Below are 20,595 nucleotides of genomic sequence, written 5' to 3'. Positions count from 1 at the left end.
GAGGGAGGGAATCTCAAGCAGACTTCCTATTGAGCATGGAGCCTGACGTGAGGCTCGATCACACAACCCCAAGATCATGACCTGAGCCAAAAATCACGAGTCGAACGCTTAGGTACTGAGCCACCCAGGCACCCTGAGAACTGTGAATTCTACACTGAATATTCACGATCTTATTTTTGATGTTTATAAGAAAGGATGAGGTAGTAAAACCCAAAATTTCCCCAGGGATTATGGTTTTCCAATAGTTCAGCAACATGCAGACCACCCATACCTTCCTCACGTTCTGATCTAAGAGGAGGTCCTCTTCGGTCCCTGTCATCTCGCCTCTCCCTTAGATCACGGCGCTCATCTCTCTCCCGACGACGGTCATCCCGATCCCTATCTTCACGGCGATTTGAATCTCTCCAGCTCGAAGATTCTTCCGCTGGTCCTCTTCTCCAGCCTCCTTCATCCCTGGAACCATTCAAAATGACACGTTAAATTCTGTCGTTAGACTCCACAAGAGGACGTCCAAGTTGATGCTCAGAGAGTTTACAAATGTAACAGGGACGACCTTTAAATTTCTAACTTGATCTCAATCTGATGCCACAGGTGTAGAGGTCAAATGACAACACAGCAACCACTACTCATATGTAGCTACTTAAATACAAATTAACCGAAAGAGAAACAAGAAGTTCTGTCAGTAGCACTAGCCACGCTCCAAACGTGCTTGCTGGCTACCATACTGGGCATCGCAGGTACAGGATGCTTTCATCCTTGCAGAAAACTGTATTAAATGGTGCTGGTCTAGATTCATCAGCAAAAAGCCACTCAGGCCAGAAGCAGCAAGTTAGAACTGTTATTGCTAATAAAAGTCAACAGAGTTTAATAATTTAAGGGCTATAAAACTGAACAACTAAACCACAGCGGAAAGGCAATGGGCTGGCAAAGAGACCTGTATTAACTAAAGGGTCCTACCACCTGCAGACACCCACACAGTGTCAGCCTCACTTTCTCAACTTTGTTAAGAGGGGCGTTCAATTAAGGAACAATTCACACCATTTCTCAAGACTATCTGGGAAAATACCAAAGAGAATTTAAGAGAATCCAAACTGAAACCCCAGAGTTCCAAGCAAACCTAGGGCGTCTGAAGCGGTCCTCTCGGTCCCCATCTCGCTCTCTGTCCCGCTCTCGCTCTCTCTCTCGGTCTCTTTCTTTCTCTGGGTCCTTGTCGTTTTCGTCACGATCTTGGTTTTCTCTCTCTCTCTCTTTTTCCCTATCCCATTCACGTTCTTCTGATGGTCTCGATTCTCGAGGTGGACCCCAACTCTCTTCTCTGGCTTTTTCTTTCTCTCTCCATCCACCTGTTTTTATTTTTTTTTAAAAAGGCAAAAAATTTTTATACTCAAGAAACTCAGATTGGTAACTATGAATAGAGATCTAAATGCTAACATTAATATCACCACTGTAAGTGCTAATTTAAGTGGCTCCAACCTCATTGAAAAGAAAACTAAAGCTATTTATCTTATTTTACAGAATCCCTGACTCCTATTTATGACTACCTATCACTGTTTTTCTAACATAAAGGGAGGAACACGTAAGATAAGGGAAATGTATATAGTCTGGGTTGAGTGTTCCACATGCTGAGATTTCAGATATAAAAATCTGTTCTGATGGTAAACAGACAACTCACTTTAAGCAAAAAACTTAGAGAGTCAGGGGTAGGAGCCAGCTCTCTGAGAGACAGAGCCCCAATTATAATTTCATTCATATCTTACATTTTCAAAATCTTTACCAAAAACTTTCTTTTCATATTCTTGCCCTCCATCATTTACCACCCACGCGATCAGGGAACAAAGATAAATCCTTCGACCAGTATCTCACACTAAGCCATGGGACGCCCAAATCAAGGAACATCATATATATGCACAAAGAGGCCAAAGGGAGCAGATTTAAATGAAAATCTATTACAAGGTTAATCACAACTGTTGCTACTATTTGTATTACCATGTGCCACAGCACTATTCTAAACCTTCTGTGTATACGAACTCATTTAATCCTATCCATAGCTTTGAGCTAAATAGATCCCATACTTGCTAATTTACCCACTCGATGAAATGTATCTGTAGATTGCTAACATGAACGCTGGGACACTTTGTCACCCACGGACACGTGCACAGTGATCGAATACTCGAATCGCCCACAGGGCATGTTCACAGCAGAGGTCAGACAGGGCAATGCTCTGTCTTCTTGCTGCAGCTCTCCCACTTTAAAACAAGTTCCCTTTTGGTGGTCTATTTAGTGACAGGTTTTCGCATTTTTGTGCTTTGTTGGTGATTTCACTGTTTAAAATGGCCCTCAGGCACTGTGCTGACGTGTGGCTGTCTAGTGTCCCAAGCACGAAAAGGTGATGGATGCGCCTCACCGGGAAAGTACTCATGTGAGAGAAGCTTCATACACAAGTTACAGCGCCACTGGCCACGAGTTCAATGTTAACAAACCAACATCATGTATTAAATAACGTTATCTTTAAAACAAAAATGAAGAAGACTGTGTTCATTGGCTGACAGAAATGTGACCAGAGGCCTTACAAGAACCAAACCGGTACTTCCCTGAGGAGCAATGGCTCAGTATCCACAGCGACTTTACAGAAAATGTGTATCATGACTTAATGAGAATCTACGACACCTTCTCCCTGATTTACACAAGAAAAGGAAAGTCACAACAGCCAGAGAGTGGAAAGGAGATCAGAAGAGACAGAAATATGGGACAGAAACACAAAGGGCAAAGGAAAAGGGGCTACTCGCTGCAATCTTCGTGTGGAACGGATCACTGTGGTTACTGCACCAAGACTAGACCTGGGAGTGGGAGAGCCTGCAGGGACCAGCGGCAGCAAGAGTTCAAGGAAGGATGATGGTGGCGCAGAGAAGTGGGTGGATTTGAAGAACATTAAAAAGACAGAATTGAACTAAATGAAACATTTAACATAAAGGGACAAAAGACGGCAAAGGAGAACTCCCAGACCCCTAGCTTATACAACCAGATGGACGGTGGTGGCCCTGGAGAGAAGTGTGTGGGTGACAATTCAGTTTCGAGAGGTTGAATGTGACTTGTCAAAGACACTTCCGGGCAGAAATGTGCAATGTGCGGGGCGCCTGGGTGGCACAGCGGTTGAGCGTCTGCCTTCGGCTCAGGGCGTGATCCCGGCGTTGTGGGATTGAGCCCCACATCAGGCTCCTCTGCTATGAGCCTGCTTCTTCCTTTCCCACTCCCCCTGCTTGTGTTCCCTCTCTTGCTGGCTGTCTCAATCTCTGTCAAATAAATAAAGTCTTAAAAAAAAGAAAAAAAAAAAAGAAATGTGCTATGTGCAACATGCAGCTGGAAACATGGGTCTGAAGGTTAAGGAAAGAAGTCACCTGGAGAAGACAGTAATAGAAATCACAAACTTATATACAATTGCTCAAGAACGGTAAAATACAAAAACATGAGCAGGCCCAAGGACTGAGAAATAAGAAACTGAGCTCTTCCCATAAGTACAACCCCATGGTTGACAGAATAGTGCAAGACAAATATTTAGTAAGTATATTTTTTCATTATTTACATGAGAAGGCTGGTCTAGCACAGAACCAGAAGAATACCAATACATTAACGATGGGCATGGTAACAAGAGCCCTCAAAGGAGCAGGCAACAGGCAGAAGGAAAAGAAAGTGCACATGACTAAAGCAGAAAAAGGGTAAAGTTCTTTAACTTCTTTTGGTGTGTGGGACATGGAAGCCAAGCTCCAGACATAAAAATCACTGCACAGATAACCTAAGGAAAGATAAAAGACCAGTTTATCTGGAAACTAATAATATGGTCTGATCACAGTCATGCATACATTGAAATTTCACTTTTTCAGCTGAAAAATAGCTTTTTACTTAGATATCAAAATATAACCACTTGAGATGTCCCCTATTTGAAATAACCTGGCATTATCTACAGAATAGTGATTAGCTCATATAAGATTTCACTATTTGTAAAACACATCAGATTCTATAAAAGCATCTAAGCCGGTTTTCTGAATAACCAGAATTTTACCTGGCTTGACAAAGGGTCTCCAGGGACCAGGTCTTGAGTCATCACCCCTTCTGGGAATCCGATCGTCATCCATGTTTCTCCAAGGCCCACGGTCATCATCTGCACCGCGCCTAGAAATTCTGTCATCATCAGTACTCCTCCAAGGTCCTCGATCATCATCCAGCCCACGCCTGGGACCCCGGTCATCATCCATGCCCCGCCTGGGACCCCGGTCATCATCAGCATTACGCCAGGAAGACCGCTCATCATCTGCACCTCCTCGACGTGGCCCCCGGTCCTCATCCATCCCACGTCTTGGTCCTCTGTCCTCATCGGCTGTTCGCCAGCTTCCTCTGTCCTCATCCAGTCCCCGTCTAGGTGGTCTATCATCATCTGCATGACGCCAGCTCCCCCTGTCTTCATCACCAATCCGTCTGGGAGGCCTGTCATCATCTGCGTTACGCCAGGAAGGCCGGTCGTCATCTGCCCCACGGCGAGAGAACCGGTCTTCATCAAGACCGCGTCTAGGACCTCTGTCATCATCCATGCCACGCCGGGGAATGCGATCATCATCTGGTCTAAGAGAAGACTCTCTCTCTTCCTCATCCCCCAAACGCCTTGGTCGATCTTCCTCTCTTCTATGAGGCCTTTCCTCATCCCGCCCCTCTCCACGTCTCCACTCCCTACAGAGCAACAAGCCAAACATCTTTAAGAGTCTATTTTCTTAAAAGCACATGATCTTTTGGGGAATTATTTCACTCCCTCTTAAAAACCACTTCAGCCTAAGAATATGTGCTTCTGATAAAAAACACAATATAAAATCTTATATCAACAAATAAAGCAAGCAGACAACTGCCTTAAAAAGGTATCTAATTGCACTTTGTAAGAAGCATCCAAATTCTAAATCTATTACTATGATCTTTCAAAACTTAATTTCTGTACAGGACTTACGACCAGAAATCTTGGTTATCACGAGGAGTCCTTTTTAAAGGATGGTTCAATCTACTTAAGAAATTTAAAGGAAAAGGAAAATATGTTCTAGAACTGTTCATTCTTACTGTAATCTCAAGTAGTATTCAATTAGGGAACAAAAAAATCTGAAGCATATATTTGTCAAAATATTTAGAAGTCAGTAATTACAGCATTGTTGAAGTAAACTATAAAAAACATTTCAATAACAGACATGCATACAATTCCTCACGATTTTCCTTTCCCCATCTCCACAAAATAAACCAAACTTAAAAACTGCTATAAGGTATTATATAGGGCCTATGACTAATTGATACTACTTTCCTTGACTCTACTTACTTCTCGGGTGGGCCTCTTCTCCACTCGGAATCTACTTCAGGTCCTTTCCTCCATGTGCCTTCTGAATCTCTATCTCCCCAACGAGAGTCCTACATTCACCAAAGTTAATGTGAGGCACTACAATGGCAACACTTATTACAACTACTGGTATTACCAAATGTTTTTGCACTTACATCAATCTTAAGTCCTTAAACATAAACAAGTTTTAAAGTTGTTTCTTTTTTAACCTGAAATCAGAGCGACAGTACAGTGAAACCGGCATTCTCATGTATTGTAAGTGGCTTTATAAATCAATAAAATTCCACCTGAAAGCAATCTGCCACCCACCCACCCCTCCAGAATTACTAGAATACCTACAGAACTCCTCTGACCTCAGATATTCCTTTTGAGATTTTGTGAAAAAAGCTCAGTGCCCTAATCGTGCATCACAGTGCCTACTAAAAAGAGGAAAAACAAATGAAATGTCAAATGGGAGGTGGTTCAATTAACAGTTATTTCCCTCTTCAAAACACTATGTCGTCATTAGAAAATATGGAAAGGGTGTGGGGAGATAAACACCCTTCAAGTGGAAATGTAAATGTGGTACAGCCACTGTAGAGAGCAACGCACACAACGTTCATCACCAACACCTCTGACACAGCCTAACTGCTCGACAAACATAACCTGAGGCCACAATCAGCAATTAAGAACACTCTGGAAAACACGGAACAAGACCTAGGGCAGTGGTGGGAGGAGTAAGATAAAAATCTAACAAAGCTAACAATCCCAGGTAGATGAGTAAGAGGATCTTTACATTTTAAGTGTTTTGGAAACAAAATCCTCCAATAACAACTAGCATAAGCAGCAGTGAAGGAAAACAGCCAGAGAGCAAGTCATCTGCCATCCTGACTCTGGACTCTTGGGGTGTCACCTTCCAAAGCGGACACCATGGGAGAAAAAGGAACACAAATGTCAATGAAACTTACGCTCACTACAATGGAGGGATCATCCATACCCAGAAGACCGAGACTCTCCCACCCTTCATACTCACTCTGCAAATCAAACTCAACAAAGGATTCAAGTCAGTAGAGGTTTTCATACAACCAGCACCTCGATGGCTATGATGGCCATTAAACAAACAAAAAGTATTCTAAAAAGTAACATGATTGCCAAAAATTTTTAACTCAGCTGATACATCAAACAGGCCCTGCTAATAAACATATAAACTGAACAGGAATCTCAGAAAACCAGTTACAAAAGGACCAAGAGATGAAAATGTGAAACATTAAAAAAGAACAGGACTTTGCAAGGCAAATACAGACAAGAGGAGAAAAAATTTCCATTAGCTAAGGAAATTTAATATTCCCTAAGGTAAATAAATCGCATCCTCTGACTAGAAAGGCACAAGTGCCAAAAAGGATTAGTAATAAAGACCATATACACATAAATCCTTACACTCCCTTTATCCCAAGGATAGAGAAAATTCTGAAAGTTCCCAAGAAATAAAACAAAGTATCCACAGAAGTAACAAGACCAAGACTTTGATCCCCTCCCATCCCCTCTGTGCTAGGACAGTAAGCACTGTCTCCAAACTTCGGAGCGAGGATTTTGAAGGGACCAAACCATTGCAGTTTTTCAACTGTGAGAAAAAAAACATAAAACCTCTTTTGAGACATACACAATGACAGCCTGGAAAGAAAAGAAAAAAAAACCTGAAAGGATATACCAAACCAACAAAAATATATCTGCAGAGAAGAGAGGATACAGTATAAACAAATGTGAAACTAAGCAGCGTTTGCCAATATGGCTGTACAACCGTTAAGGGAGTCCTAAATAGATAACATGCTTTAATGAGCTGGAAGTAAAAGTGCTCCACTGACTGCAATGGAACAAATAAAGGCATGCTCAGAATTTTTTGTTCAGAGAAGACAGAGTTCTCAAAATCTACAGTCTGCGAAGTTTAGATAAATTTTAGGGGGAAAATGGATGGTAATCACTAAAAGAATACAAAAAAAATGAACTGAGAAAAATTCTGAAATTTGGCTTAAAGGAAGAGGTAGCAGGACATGGAAATAAATAAAATACTCCAAACTAAATGTTAAGAATAAACCCAAATACAGTCATTACTATGTTAAATGTGAATAAATAAATCTAAAGATTGTCCAACTGAAAGAGAAGGGAGGGAAAAGGAGGCACAAAACAGCAACAAAAGGCTGAAAATGAACAAAAGGATGAATACAGAGATTTGCAAAAACTAAATTTAAAAAAAACCACAGAAACCCATAATTACAGCAAGTTTAAGTTAACCTCCCTTTCTTCAGAAGAGGAAGCTCCGATACATTAACAGAATGTAACAAATTAAAATAACACAACACTTCTGATTCCATACATACACTGCGCCCAACAGAAAAACAATATGCATAACATCGTGTTTCAGGGCACAAGGGGCAAATGTACTGAATTCCAAACAATTAGAAATCATAGAGACCAGGGGCGGGGGGTGGCTCAGTGGGTTAAGCAGCTACGCTTGGTTTCAGCTCAGGTCACGATCCCAGGGTTGAAATCAAGCCACATGGGACTCAGTTGGGGAGTCTCCTGTCCCTGTCCCTCCCCTTCTGCCCCTTCCCCTGCTGGCAAGCGTGTATGCTCTAATAATTTAAAAAAAAAAACCAATCATATAGGCCACATTCACTAATAACAAAGATGTAAAAATAAAAATTAGCAACAAAAGTAACAAAACTAAAAATCTATCCATATACATCTTAAAAAGAAATCAAAGGTCCGAGGGGTCCTCTGATAAAGAGAACTGACACTGGTGAGGCACAGATAAAGGAATGGAGAAAGGCCGGCAAGAAATCCTCCAGCTACTCACCTCTTAAATTAGAAAATAAGTATCCTGTTTAAGGGGGAACATGGGCACATCCAAGGGAGAACAGAACAAACATGCAGATAACATCACAGAAACATGGTAAGGCATTCAACTAGCTTGAAGGGAGAAAGTATAGGTGACCAAGAGGAAAATAGTGACAGATGAAGCTGATGGAAAGCAGCAAACTAGAAAGGCCTGGACTGCTAAGGCAGGTTTTACCTTTGGCAAGTACTGAGTACCAAACAAAGGAAGACGTGAAACCCAAGAGCAGGTATAATGATCAAATATGTGTTATGGAAAAAAAAAAAAAAATCACACAGGCCACAATGTAGAGGAAGGTCTAAAGCTGGGGAAAGATTATAATCAGGGAAAATAGTAAGGAGAACAGTAAATAATACAGGCAAAAGGAAATTCTGAATTAAGGCAGTAATGTAGGAACAGAAAGGAGGGAGGGGTAGATTCAAAGCTCCATGATTAAGTGGGTAACGGTGTCACCAATCTGGAGCAGGAATTAGAGACACAAGACAATCAGAGACAAGACAGAGGGGGAACACAGGTCAGTTTTGGACATGTGTGCATATTAAAAATAAATACTCAGAGCACCATTTCAATCACTTGGGAATATTGTTAAACTGCAGATTCTAATTCAGGTTTGGCACTGGGCCTGAGATGCTGCATTTCTAACAAACTCCCAGGAGATGGTGAATATTCACTGCTGGTCCACCAGAACCGTATTTCTTTGAGTACTTAGGAGTCAGAGAACTCACATCATCCTCTGAATTCACAGCAACCCCCATTAAGGAAAGTAGAACAGTCCTTCTTCCATACACTAAAGAATGTTTTTTTTATCAAATACTGAAGTCTTAGAAGACTTCATTCTTACTGAGATTTCTAAACTGAAGCCTAAAATCCCAGCTTTGCTAAAGTAAGTCTAATTTTCCCCCCTTAGGAACCTACCTTTGGGAAGACTAAGTAATATCAGACTTTAAGAGAGATGAATACAACCAATTTAAAACACCAAGCCCAGACACTGACACATGCACTGAGGTATATGGATCATGCAAGACAACTATGTGACAAACACATCACGTAAAAACAGACTAACTCCTATACGCACCTTTCTAGAAAGTGGATCATCACCAAGTCTTCTCTCTTCCTCTCTGCGTCGTTCCCTTTCTTCAATTTCCAGCTCTCTTTGGCGTTTTTTCCTTTCTACTTCTTCTAATTTCTTGACCCGCTCCTGATACTCTCGTAGCTCCTCCTCGCGTTTGGCCCGTTCAGCACGCTCTCTCTCTTCACGCTCTACAGAACATATTAGGGTTATAAGGTGTGCCTCTACCTGCTTCTCTCCCCTACTGCTATGTCTACTTTGCTGGTATTAACAGGCAGCATAAAGTAGAAAAAAAAGTCTTTTTAAAAATTTTAAGTAGTTTATAATCAGCTAGGGGACAGAAAATATTCAAGTAAAACAAGTATTATGCCACTCAACATGAATAGCTTTGTAATGACAAGAAGATACTTGAATCCCTCCCCAACTCCTGAGCATCTGGGATTTCCAGATAAAGAATCACTTGACAGATGTCATCTGGCATGTGTTCCTCAATAAATGTTACTACATAAAATACAGTGATAAAAATTAGAAGGTGATACCATTTTTTTTAAACAAACACCAAAAATGTGGAAATAAGCTGGTAAAGGAATTAACATCCTCACCTATAACAAACTTCAGGCAACTAAAACTTAGGTTCTAGTTAGTTGCAGTTAAGAAGTCAATGATCCAGGACACCTGGGTGGCTCAGTCAGTTAAGCATCTGCCTTCAGTTCAGGTCATGATCCCAGGGTCCTGGGACTGAGTCCCGCATTGGGCTCCTTGCTCAGCAGGGAGCCTGCTTCTCCCTCTGTGTGCTGCTCCCCGTGCCTGTGTGCGTGTGCACACACACTCACACTCTCACAAATAAATAAAATCTTAAAAAAAAAAAAAAAAGCAGCCAATGATCCTGGTTCCTTGTTCCTGTATTTTCCAAATATGACTGTATTTGTATATGTATTTTTCAGATTCTATTTAGTTATTTGAGAGAGACAGAGAGAATGAGCATGAGCAGGGGGAGGGGCGGAGGAAGACAGCAGGGAGCCCGATGCAGGGCTGGATCCCAGAACCCTGAGACCATGACCTGAGCCAAAGTCAGACACTTCACCGACCGAGCCTCCCAGGAGCCCTGAATATGACTGCTATACAACGACTACCAACCTTGCCTTGTACCACCTCCAATCTTGGTCTATAGATACCTTTTAGCATTTGTTCCTCCGCCCTCCTCTGTTCCTCCTCTTCCTTTTCTCTATGGTAGGTTATTCTGCGTTCTTCTTTACGTTGCCTTTTACGTTCTTCTAAGCGATTATGCCTTTCTTCTGCTAATCGCTCCTCAAACTGTTTAAGTTTTTCCTATTAACAGAATGGATAACAAGAATTACAAAACAAAAATCAAGAATTCTGAAGAGCTACCAACAAGTTAAATTTGAAGTTTACCAAAGCACTGCAAATTTCTTGAAACCTTAAGAAGCAACTTTCAAGTACAAAAACTTCCAAATGGGGGTGCCTGGTGGCTCATTCCGTTGGGTATTTGACTCTTGGTTTCAACTCAGGTCATGATCTTGAGGTCGAGAGACTGAGCCCCACGTAAGGCTCTGCACTGGGCATGGAGCCTGCCTGAGATTCTTCTCAGCCCCCCACCTCCATAAATAAATAAAATCTTTAAAAATTTCCTAATGACTGTGGAAGTTTTTTCATGTCAAATTTTTTTCATTTTTTATGTCAAATTTTTTAAGTTTTAAATTGTTGACAGCTATTTTCTATACCTAGTGGGTTTGTTTTTATATAAAACAAATTGAAGGATTAAATGAGAATTTAAGGGCAGGATACTTTGATCTACCCTTTTCCTTTCTAAATCAAACACTAAACAAAAACTTGTATCAAAAGCAAATTTTATGCAGTCCACTTTCACTTTCAGAAAAATTTGTTTATAGGGATGGCTGACTAATTAATCCTGTATTTTCAAGAACCTTTCTACTAAACTATTACTTGAATGATCACTACAAAAGGTCAAGATAGAACATACCACTGTGTTAAAGAACCTTAGGGCAAAACTAAAAAGCTCATGAATGAGTGTTTCCCTGAAACCAGTAACTTCACCTCATAGACAGACTGTCGTGCAGCCTTGAGTCGCATTACAAATAAATCTCTGTCTTCAAGCATTCGTGACATTCGATTCTTATGTTCAAGAGCCTTTTCACGTTCTAGTTGCATAGTAGTAATCTGCAAGTACATAATAGGATGTTAAATTTCAAAACATTCATTATCTGATTACTCTTAATTCCTGACAGATATTCTTGAAGAATGACAAGCAGCTCCTCTGCCCCTTCCATCTTGGCATAAACATAAAAGGGTTACTATCATCTATGCCCACATGTCCCTAGGAAGGCAACCGGGGACAGAAGATGGATAAAGGAGTCCTGGGGGCATCTGTAAGAAACTTTTTATTTAGGCCCAAAAGTACTGCAAATCTTTATAAAAGAAAAACTATAACCTATACAGTAAAATAAAATACCTCAGAGGTAATCAGCACTATGGTTTAATAATAAAAGATATTTTCTCCCTTAAAGAAAACTGGAGGTTAAGGTAGGGTGCACTACTGATTTAAGGAGGCTTTTCCCTTTGCACTCCAAGGGGAAAAAGGAAGGCTTCCCGGCAAAGACTACAGCAGATCATCTCAAGTATTTTATCTGGTCTGCATTCTTGTTTCCCTAATTTTACATATTATCACAAAAATTCTAACTTCTGAAAAAATGGGAGGAACTGGCAAACGAAGCCCAGATGACAACACACCAATGCAACCAAGAGGCTGCATTCCCCACACCACAGTCCTCACGGATGTGCTGTCTGTAGTTACTTTTTATTTTTAACCAGAATGGGGCCATTAGCTTTTAATCACAAATCTGGCCACTATAAACATTTGCAAACCTTGCCTTTGAATCATTAGGTAAATATGATATATACTAACAAAACTACAGAAGGAACTGCCTAGTCACAAAGACCATGTATTATACACTCTGTTTATATAAAAGGTCTTAAAAATAGGCAAATCTAGAGACAGAATGGGGACTGCTGATTCCAGGTCGAGGTGGTGGAGGAGGAAATGGGGAGTGACGGCCAATGGGTATGGAGCTTCTTTTGGGGTACGTTTTAAAATTAAATGGCTGTGCGATTCTGTAAATATACCAAAAACCATGAACTGTACAGTTTAAATGGGAGAACTGTATGGCATGTCAATTATATCCCCATATAGCTGGGGTTTTTTAGTGAACTTTCAGCTGCCCTTTGTATTTTACAAGTTTCATTTTTTAATCTCTGTTGTGAAAATTTCTATCTGCCCACCAATCTGTTAGTACGCAGCCATTAAAGCACTATTCCTGGCAAAGGAACACAAAATCGCAGTTTTGAAATCATGGCCCCGTTACTGGCAGAGGATTTAATTATAGTTTACAGTCTACAAATGTTAGTTAAACAAAAACCTTACTCTTTCTTCTTCCTGTTGTTCCCACAGATCCATGTCTTTTATCCTCTGTTCTTCATAAGCACTCTTTATCAACGGGATTTCCTCTAAGCGTTTAGCTCTTTCAAAATAGTCAATCTGAATGACATGAAAACACAGGTAGTTTAAAGGAAAAATTCCTATTAACCTAGCATGTTTAAAGTCTACCAACCAGTTCTTTCATCTACCTTCTTCTCTTGATTCTTCAGACGTTCCTGAAGTTCCTTCTTTTCTTTCTCTAGTTGTTCAACCTGTTTAGCCATGATGAAATCCGGATCCAATTCTTCAAGATCCTGAAAAGTATTACAAATACACATTCACGAATAAGAATACAAGAGAAATGTCTATTTCTTGTGATTTTTCTAAAATCAAAACCTAAATTACTTTCTATACAATGAGTAAATGCTCACAATGGGTAAACAGAGGCAATGTAAAAATGCTTTACAATAGCCACAGTTCCACTTCAGTGTAGGGAAAACAACATGATCTTAACATCTATTTCTCATTCCTTTAAAACGCACGTACCCACCTCCATTTTAACAAAGGTTAAAAACTGCTGAGCCATTAAAAACAAATGTTTACTTCACAGATTAATGAATCAGCTGTACCAAAGGCAGTGAAAATAACCAGAAAACCCAATGTAATCAATAAACGGTAAAGGACTATGCTTCTGAGATGTGGATCAAAGTTGTTAAGAAGTAATGTGCTACCTACTTCGATATCGATATCTTTGAATGCTTTGGCACCCAGTTCTGTTTTTTTGATCTGCTCCAAACGCTCACGGACAGTTTTCTTTTTGATTTGTTCATGTTCCTGTAAGATGCGCTCCTTCTCCCTCTCCTTTGCCTCTTGTCGCAGCCTCTCTTCTTCAGCCTTCCGTACTTTCTGGAGCTCAGCCTCCCTCTGCTCCAATTCTTCTTTCTCACGCTGAATATTCAGACTCTCAAGGCGCTCTTTCCTTTCCTCAATTGTCTGACGGCGAGCCAGGATACGCTGATGCTCTTTTCGTGAATTTTTAAGGTATGCAGTAACAGCCAACTGATGCTGTTCTTCTTTCTCTTGCTTCAAAGACAAATGCATTTAAAAAAAACTGTGGGACACACCATGATATTAGGCTATCAAATAATTACTAATAATCCTGACATATTACCCTTATGTTTGTCTGCATTTAAGAACAGGAGATGATGTTATTTAAGCTACTAGTTCCCAGCATCAAATATTACGACTTATACAGTCTTCTATTAATAGGAGTGACATAGAAGAACCTTTATTTGCTAGGTCAAGTTTTCTCTGCACCAAATCTACTTTAAAGTGTGCAAGCCAGGGGCGCCTGGGTGGCTCAGTTGTTAAGCGTCTGCCTTCGGCTCAGGGCGTGATCCCGGCGTTCTGGGATCGAGCCCCACATCAGGCTCCTCTGCTGGGAGCCTGCTTCTTCCCCTCCCACTCCCCCTGCTTGTGTTCCCTCTCTCGCTGGCTGTCTCTCTGTCAAATAAATAAATAAAATCCATATAAAAAAAAAAAGTGTGCAAGCCAAAGGGAAATGCTAACACAGCACACAAACAAGAACAGAACTTCAGCAGAAAGGAAAAGCCCAAACATAGTACTCCCTAAGGGGGGGGGGGGACGGACAGCACGTCATGTGCGTAGTAGGTATGATACCAAAACTAACAAATACAACTGACCAGGAAATATATAATAAGCCCATTTTCTCAGACTCGTCTCAAACCTTTTTGTGCAAGATATAGCATAAGGGCCACTCAAAAATTCTGTAGGTCATATTTTCCCAAAGATACATACCAGTATATGAGCTGGCTTAATGACTTCCAGTGCCTTTGCAAGTACGGAAGACATAGCTGTCAGCTGATTTCTTATCTGTTCTGAAGGCATGCTTTGCAAATGAGGACCAATTGGAGCATCTTCTCGAGTAGCGTAATTCAAATCAGATCCAAAACTAAGTGTCCGAGAAGTGTGGTCAATACGAACCTTTGTGAATTAAATAACGTCATCAATAGTTACACCTATACACAAATATGAAATCACTCTAGGAATCAATGTCTTTTAGTAAAAAATTTCAACTGATTATGAGGGGAAAAAATTAAGAATGTTAAGTACAAAAGCCAGAAGATCCACTCAGTACAACTTTAAAATGGTGCCACTGAACCAAAAGCTGAGAAACAAAGGATATGTGTTTTTTAGTCCTTATAGGCCTTCACCTCAGGGTCCCTTCTAGCACATACCTGCAGGTCACAGTGCCTCGCTGCATCTACTATTGCCCGTTCCAGTTGGAAAGCATCAACAAAAGGAACCAGAGAAGTCAAACGAGAAAACTCAATGCTCTGATAAATTTGTGCCACCTGCATAAGAAACACAAGGTTAGTAACAACAGCTATCATCTATTCAGCATTTTTTTGTGCAGTCTTACACAAGTATGAGAAGTAGAAATTATGCCCATTTCTCAGAGAAAAGAAACTGAAACTCAGATTAAGTGTTAACACTGCACTGCTGGAGCTGGAATTCCAATTCGAGGCTACCAACTCCAAATGCTACGCTTTGAACCATCACATGATACCATTCCTTAAAAGCATAATCCTTTCGGGGCGCCTGGGTGGCACAGCGGTTAAGCGTCTGCCTTCGGCTGAGGGCGTGATCCCAGCATTATGGGATTGAGCCCCACATCAGGCTCCTCCGCTATGAGCCTGCTTCTTCCTCTCCCACTCCCCCTGCTTGTGTTCCTTCTCTCGCTGGCTGTCTCTATCTCTGTCAAATAAAGAAATAAAATCTTAAAAAAAAAAAAAAAGCATAATCCTTTCAAATCCTAGTTTTATAAAACAAAAAGCCCTGAATGGCCACATATTTGTAGATAAAGACCTGCTACCTACCTAATTCATCCGAACACTGTCAATAAACTTATTTGTCTGAAGGAGACTGGCAGCATTACTATTTAGTTATACTGCTAATTAACCTTCAACTATTTGTATAGCACATAAGAAATAACACTGCTCACATATACAAGAGAAGCAGGCCAATGAAATGTGCACAAATACTGTAAGTCAAAGTGTCATAAAAGCCCCCACCCACTGAAAACAAATGAGGACAAAACAGGAACACTGAAGCCATATTATAAACCATAATCTTCAAATTTACATAAGTCAGACTAAAATATGTTAAAAGACTAACAGTAACTAGCGTAAGAGAAAAGGCTTTCCCAGTCACTACTGGTAGGAGGGTTCATTAACTGTATCTTGAAGAGCTATTAAAGCTTTAGATGTGTAAGCCCTGTGACTAAGTCCACTTCCTGGACTACAGATAGCCATCGAAGTATGCAAAGATACAAGTATGGAAATGTTCACTGCTGCGACATTTTCTAATAGCAAAAAAAAACTAGAAATACAGACTTCTATCAGAAGAGTCTGAATAAATAAATCACAGTACCCTTTAGACAATGTAAAACCACAAAGGAGTTAAAAGGAGTAAAATAGATTTACACTGCTAATGAGGAGAAATGTACAAAAGATGGTGTTCAACAATAAAGGTGAAAAAAGCAATTACAAATTACATGAGATAATTGTTTTTCAAACCAAATAAATAGTAAGACTAATTTTGGCAAGGACAGAGTTGGGTGAAGGTGATTCCTAGGTGATTCCTAAATTTTTTAGTGTTGTGATAAAAACAATCATGGGGACAATTCCAGTTCTAAATAAAACACTCATCTGAAAATGCTCACCTGCTGCAGAAGACGGAGTATGGTGTTGTTCTGCAGCTGCGGAACATACTGTTGCAACTCTGGCTCCTTTTCAGGTTGTTCCCGAACCCAATTTAGAACCTACAAAATCCATTACATTGAAAAAGAATTATACTTTCTAAGTAACACTCAAACATTGGTGAAACTTTTCTAATTTTCTTAAAACATATAAAGACATCACACACGGCAGGGAAATACACCTAGAATATGAAGCTACACTGAGGCTTGTCTGAAGGTGACTGACAGCAATGGCTATATTAGTCATGCTGCTAATAGACCTCCAAAAGTTTATTTAGCACATCAGAAATATCTTTTTTCCTGATGTAAAGAAAAAAAGACAATGAAATTGTGCACTGAATTCAAACGTATAGGACCATACTTCTCTCTCAATATAAATACAATCTGAAATAGCAAAAGGGTCAGCTGTATAGTAGTATAACCAAAACTAAAATACAAAGTCTTACCTTTGTGACTCTCTCACAGAGTTTTAGTGGGTTAAATTCCACTTCCAGCCAATTGTAAAGGTCTTTCACTTCAGGGACAACATACTGTAGTACGTTGAATCTGACCTACAATAAACCAAAGGTTTAATTTCCTGAAGGAAATTTTCCAACTAGATTCGAATCCAGTGTAAGTAAGAAAAACAGAGGATCAGAAATCTGGAAAATGTCTGAAAAACTGGCCTCAACTCTCATTAAGTTCACCAGAGGAATTCAAAGGAAAACTATGTTTGGGTCTCTAACCCCAAATTATGCATCTACCCCCAGTGAAAAGTCCCCAAGAGCTTAATAAGGATATAAACACTCTAAATCAACATGATCAATAAACTATTTAAAGACAACTCATGTGTCCAAGCTAATTTATTACCAGTAATGAAGTAAAATACCACAGCTTACAAATAACTGTACCACACAAAAATTACCATAACACTACTCATAACATCCCCAAACTAGAAGGAAAAAAAAAAAAACACAGTACAAATAAGATGTTCTTATACAGAAATGATCAAAGAAAAAACAGCTAATCTCACAAACATAACGGCAAGAAAAAGAATTTAACATATTATTGTACATATATAGAACTTAAATCTCATACAAAGTAGACAAACTAATATGTGGTGTTACAAACCAGGGCAGTGGCTACCAGCGTGGGGATGGCGTTATGAGAATTCACCCAATTACATTTATGTTTTTTTTGAAGACTTAATTTATTTGAGAGAGAGAGCACGCACGAGCACAAGCAGGGGGAGCAGCAGGCAGAGAGAGAGAAGAAGTAGGCTTTCCACTGAGCAGGGAACCCAATACGGGGCTCGATCCCAGGACTCTGGGATCATGACCTGAGCCGAAGGTCCCTATAATTGTATATTCTTTTTTTTTTTTTTTTAAGATTTTATTTATTTATTTGACAGAGACAGAGACAGCTAGCGAGAGAGAGGGAACACAGGCAAGGGGAGTGGGAGAGGAAGAAGCAGGCTCCCAGCGGAGCAGGGAGCCCAATGCGGGGCTAGATTCCAGGACTCTGGCATCACGCCCTGAGCCGAAGGCAGACGCTTAACAACTGAGTCACCCAGGCGCCCCTATAACTTTATATTCTTGTATGTGACTAGAATTCAGCTAAGGGTGCCAATGCATAACCTTTCTTAAAAAGGGACCAAAAAAGTAGCCTAATTTCATAAACCTCAAAACTGCCCATAACGAAATCTTACCTTACCTAACTATAAACTAGAACATATAATGCACGTGGGCCTTTATCCTTCGCATGTTGGGACTGCTAACCCAACGACAGACTAACTGCAGGGACACAGCAAGATTTGCAAGCACAGGTATGTGTTCCCATATAGACCTAATAATCACAAGACTGAGGCAAACAACGGCAGATCCTATCCCCATACACAATCTAATATAAAATGGGTACATGACTCATGTTCCACATTTCTTGAATACTTCCCCTTATAAATGCCCTTAAATATTTATTTAAATTAGCTGTGGTGTAAGCATTCAAATAGAATTCTCCCAGCTCTTATTTTTTTATCAAGATATTATTCTAGGGGCGCCTGGGTGGCTCAGTCGTTAAGTGTCTGCCTTTGGCTCAGGGCGTGATCCCAGCATTCTGGGATCGAGCCCCACATCAGGCTCCTCTGCTGGGAGCCTGCTTCTTCCTCTCCCACTCCCCCTGCTTGTGTTCCCTCTCTCGCTGGCTTTCTCTCTCTCTGTCAGATAAATAAAATCTTGAAAGAAGAGAAAAGAAAAGAAAAGAAAAGAGAAAAGAAAAGAAAAGAAAAGAAAAGAAAAGAAAAGAAAAAAAGGAAAGGATAGGAAGGAAGGAAGGAAGGAAGGAAGGAAGGGAGGGAGAAATTATTCTAGATTCTCCATTGAACATCCCTTCCCCTATGCTAAAATAGGCTCAGTCAGCTAATCTATTGACCTGACATCAACCAGTACCCTTCTTATAAACTTCCATACTTATCTATGGGTACAATGAGGACTCAAAATAGTCCATCCATCAGAACCACCAGTCATGAATTATAAAACGTGACCATAAAGTTTTTTATTCTGAGCTGTAAGAATGCTCCAACTTATACCAACCATATCATTAATAAGGCCAATTCTTGTTGGTGGGGCTTGAAGACCTAGCAGTGTTGCAAGGCGACGCTGTTTTTCGACTATAATGCCATCCATATCCAGAAGTCGAGCAATATCAGTACGCTCAGGAGTAATAGGGATGGAAAGAGTGGCCAAAAGGACTCTGGTAGACATTCTAGAGAACAAAATTACAAATCTGTTAAATTCATAAAAGTTACCTGATACAAAAAACCACTTCTTTAATTGTCTGGTAAGACACGCCAGTGACAGAATACGTACACCATACCAGCAGACTGTACTCACACGTGTTATTCATCAAAGCAGGAGATGAAGAGAAATGGACTGTGCTAAAATGAATACTTGGGAGAAGCAGAACTTCACCCACCACTTACTACTGTCAATATTTGCCAACTATAGAAAAAGACTGTGGGTCTAAAATGTAGAACAGGTAAATCTGTATACCCGATGCTTCTTTAGAAAAACAATTAAGGCAGCTTTAAAATCAAGGAAAAAAAAATGACAGTAAGAAAAGGGGAAAAACTTACAAGGATCATAAGTGAACACAACTGGGAGGTGGGAGGGGAGGACTCGTGGTGAGGCTGAATCTTAGTTTCCTTAGAACACAAGAGGAAAGTCCGGTTGAATTCAGAGCACTATAGGACATTAAGGATAGTGGGCTCTGGAGCCCAAGGGTCAAGGGTTAGAATCTCAGCTTCACCATTTCCAAGACTGGAACCTAAGGTAAGATACTTAATTTTCTGAGTCAGGACGCTGTTGTAAAGATTAAGCAAAATAACGTACATAGAGCTAAATAACCTAATTCTATTATTATAATACTGTTATTACAGCACCTTCTAAAGGGATAGTACAGAAGTACCTTAAAGGAACCCAAGTTCGTTTGTTTTTTTAATCTCAGACATGAACTGCACAAAGGACAGTGGATGACATAATGAACACTGTCCTTAAGAGTTTCAAAGAAAATACACTAGGAAAATTCATTTAGTCTGTTCCATGTATTGCTGTAAAGCTAGAAAAACATTTGGTGTACAAAATTCTATCAGAGGCCAAAATAACATGGTCTGCCAATGAGAAAAAAGAATGGCGTGAGCTCCCGCAGTCTAACTGAAACATATTAAAAAAAAAAAAACAAAAAACACATGACTGAAAGAAAATAGGCTGCATGTATTGTTAAAAAAAAATAAAGTGGTCTTTAGATTGCTAGGTTATAGACCCCTTTTCTATATTCAAACACACACTCAGTTATATTTTCTAATCAGGGGAAAAAGTGACTTGATGGCATTTATTTTTTAAATTCTCTTATCTGTCCTAAGACTAGATTTTAAATACCGTATATGGATAGAAAGCTCATACAGTAACACTGTCTTTCCTAATATTCGATTTTCTCAATCAGGTTTTTGGCAAAGTTGGTTATCAGACAAAGGACAGTTACTTGAAGACCAAGACTACCAGAGAACAACCATGTCTGGAGACAC

General features: G+C 40.1%; 1 protein-coding gene and 2 non-coding genes across 3 annotated transcripts in view; all 3 read right to left on the bottom strand.

Moving 5' to 3' along the window:
- EIF3A (eukaryotic translation initiation factor 3 subunit A) overlaps positions 1 to 20,595 on the bottom strand; it is a 34,871-nt gene that overhangs the window by 2,045 nt on the left and 12,231 nt on the right. Inside the window, exons 7-21 of the mRNA XM_026494238.4 lie at positions 19,106 to 19,277; positions 16,985 to 17,089; positions 16,503 to 16,601; positions 15,016 to 15,132; positions 14,576 to 14,761; positions 13,493 to 13,840; positions 12,967 to 13,071; positions 12,764 to 12,877; positions 11,380 to 11,502; positions 10,479 to 10,632; positions 9,310 to 9,494; positions 5,345 to 5,433; positions 4,058 to 4,719; positions 1,118 to 1,343; positions 272 to 453 (exon numbers count right to left, since the gene is read on the bottom strand). Coding sequence (XP_026350023.2) covers positions 272 to 453; positions 1,118 to 1,343; positions 4,058 to 4,719; positions 5,345 to 5,433; positions 9,310 to 9,494; positions 10,479 to 10,632; positions 11,380 to 11,502; positions 12,764 to 12,877; positions 12,967 to 13,071; positions 13,493 to 13,840; positions 14,576 to 14,761; positions 15,016 to 15,132; positions 16,503 to 16,601; positions 16,985 to 17,089; positions 19,106 to 19,277 — 2,867 coding nt within the window. The remainder of the gene's footprint in view (positions 1 to 271; positions 454 to 1,117; positions 1,344 to 4,057; positions 4,720 to 5,344; positions 5,434 to 9,309; positions 9,495 to 10,478; positions 10,633 to 11,379; positions 11,503 to 12,763; positions 12,878 to 12,966; positions 13,072 to 13,492; positions 13,841 to 14,575; positions 14,762 to 15,015; positions 15,133 to 16,502; positions 16,602 to 16,984; positions 17,090 to 19,105; positions 19,278 to 20,595) is intronic.
- Positions 15,688 to 15,816, bottom strand: LOC113252585 (small nucleolar RNA SNORA19). Its single transcript, XR_003314936.1, has one exon. It is a non-coding gene; the product is annotated as a small nucleolar RNA SNORA19 (small nucleolar RNA).
- On the bottom strand, positions 16,744 to 16,874 carry LOC113252586 (small nucleolar RNA SNORA19). The gene has a single exon (XR_003314937.1). It is a non-coding gene; the product is annotated as a small nucleolar RNA SNORA19 (small nucleolar RNA).

This window comes from Ursus arctos, unplaced genomic scaffold (assembly GCF_023065955.2).
Source record: "Ursus arctos isolate Adak ecotype North America unplaced genomic scaffold, UrsArc2.0 scaffold_7, whole genome shotgun sequence".
NCBI classification, from domain to species: Eukaryota; Metazoa; Chordata; class Mammalia; order Carnivora; family Ursidae; genus Ursus; species Ursus arctos.
This window is presented reverse-complemented; position numbering and strand designations above follow the sequence as displayed.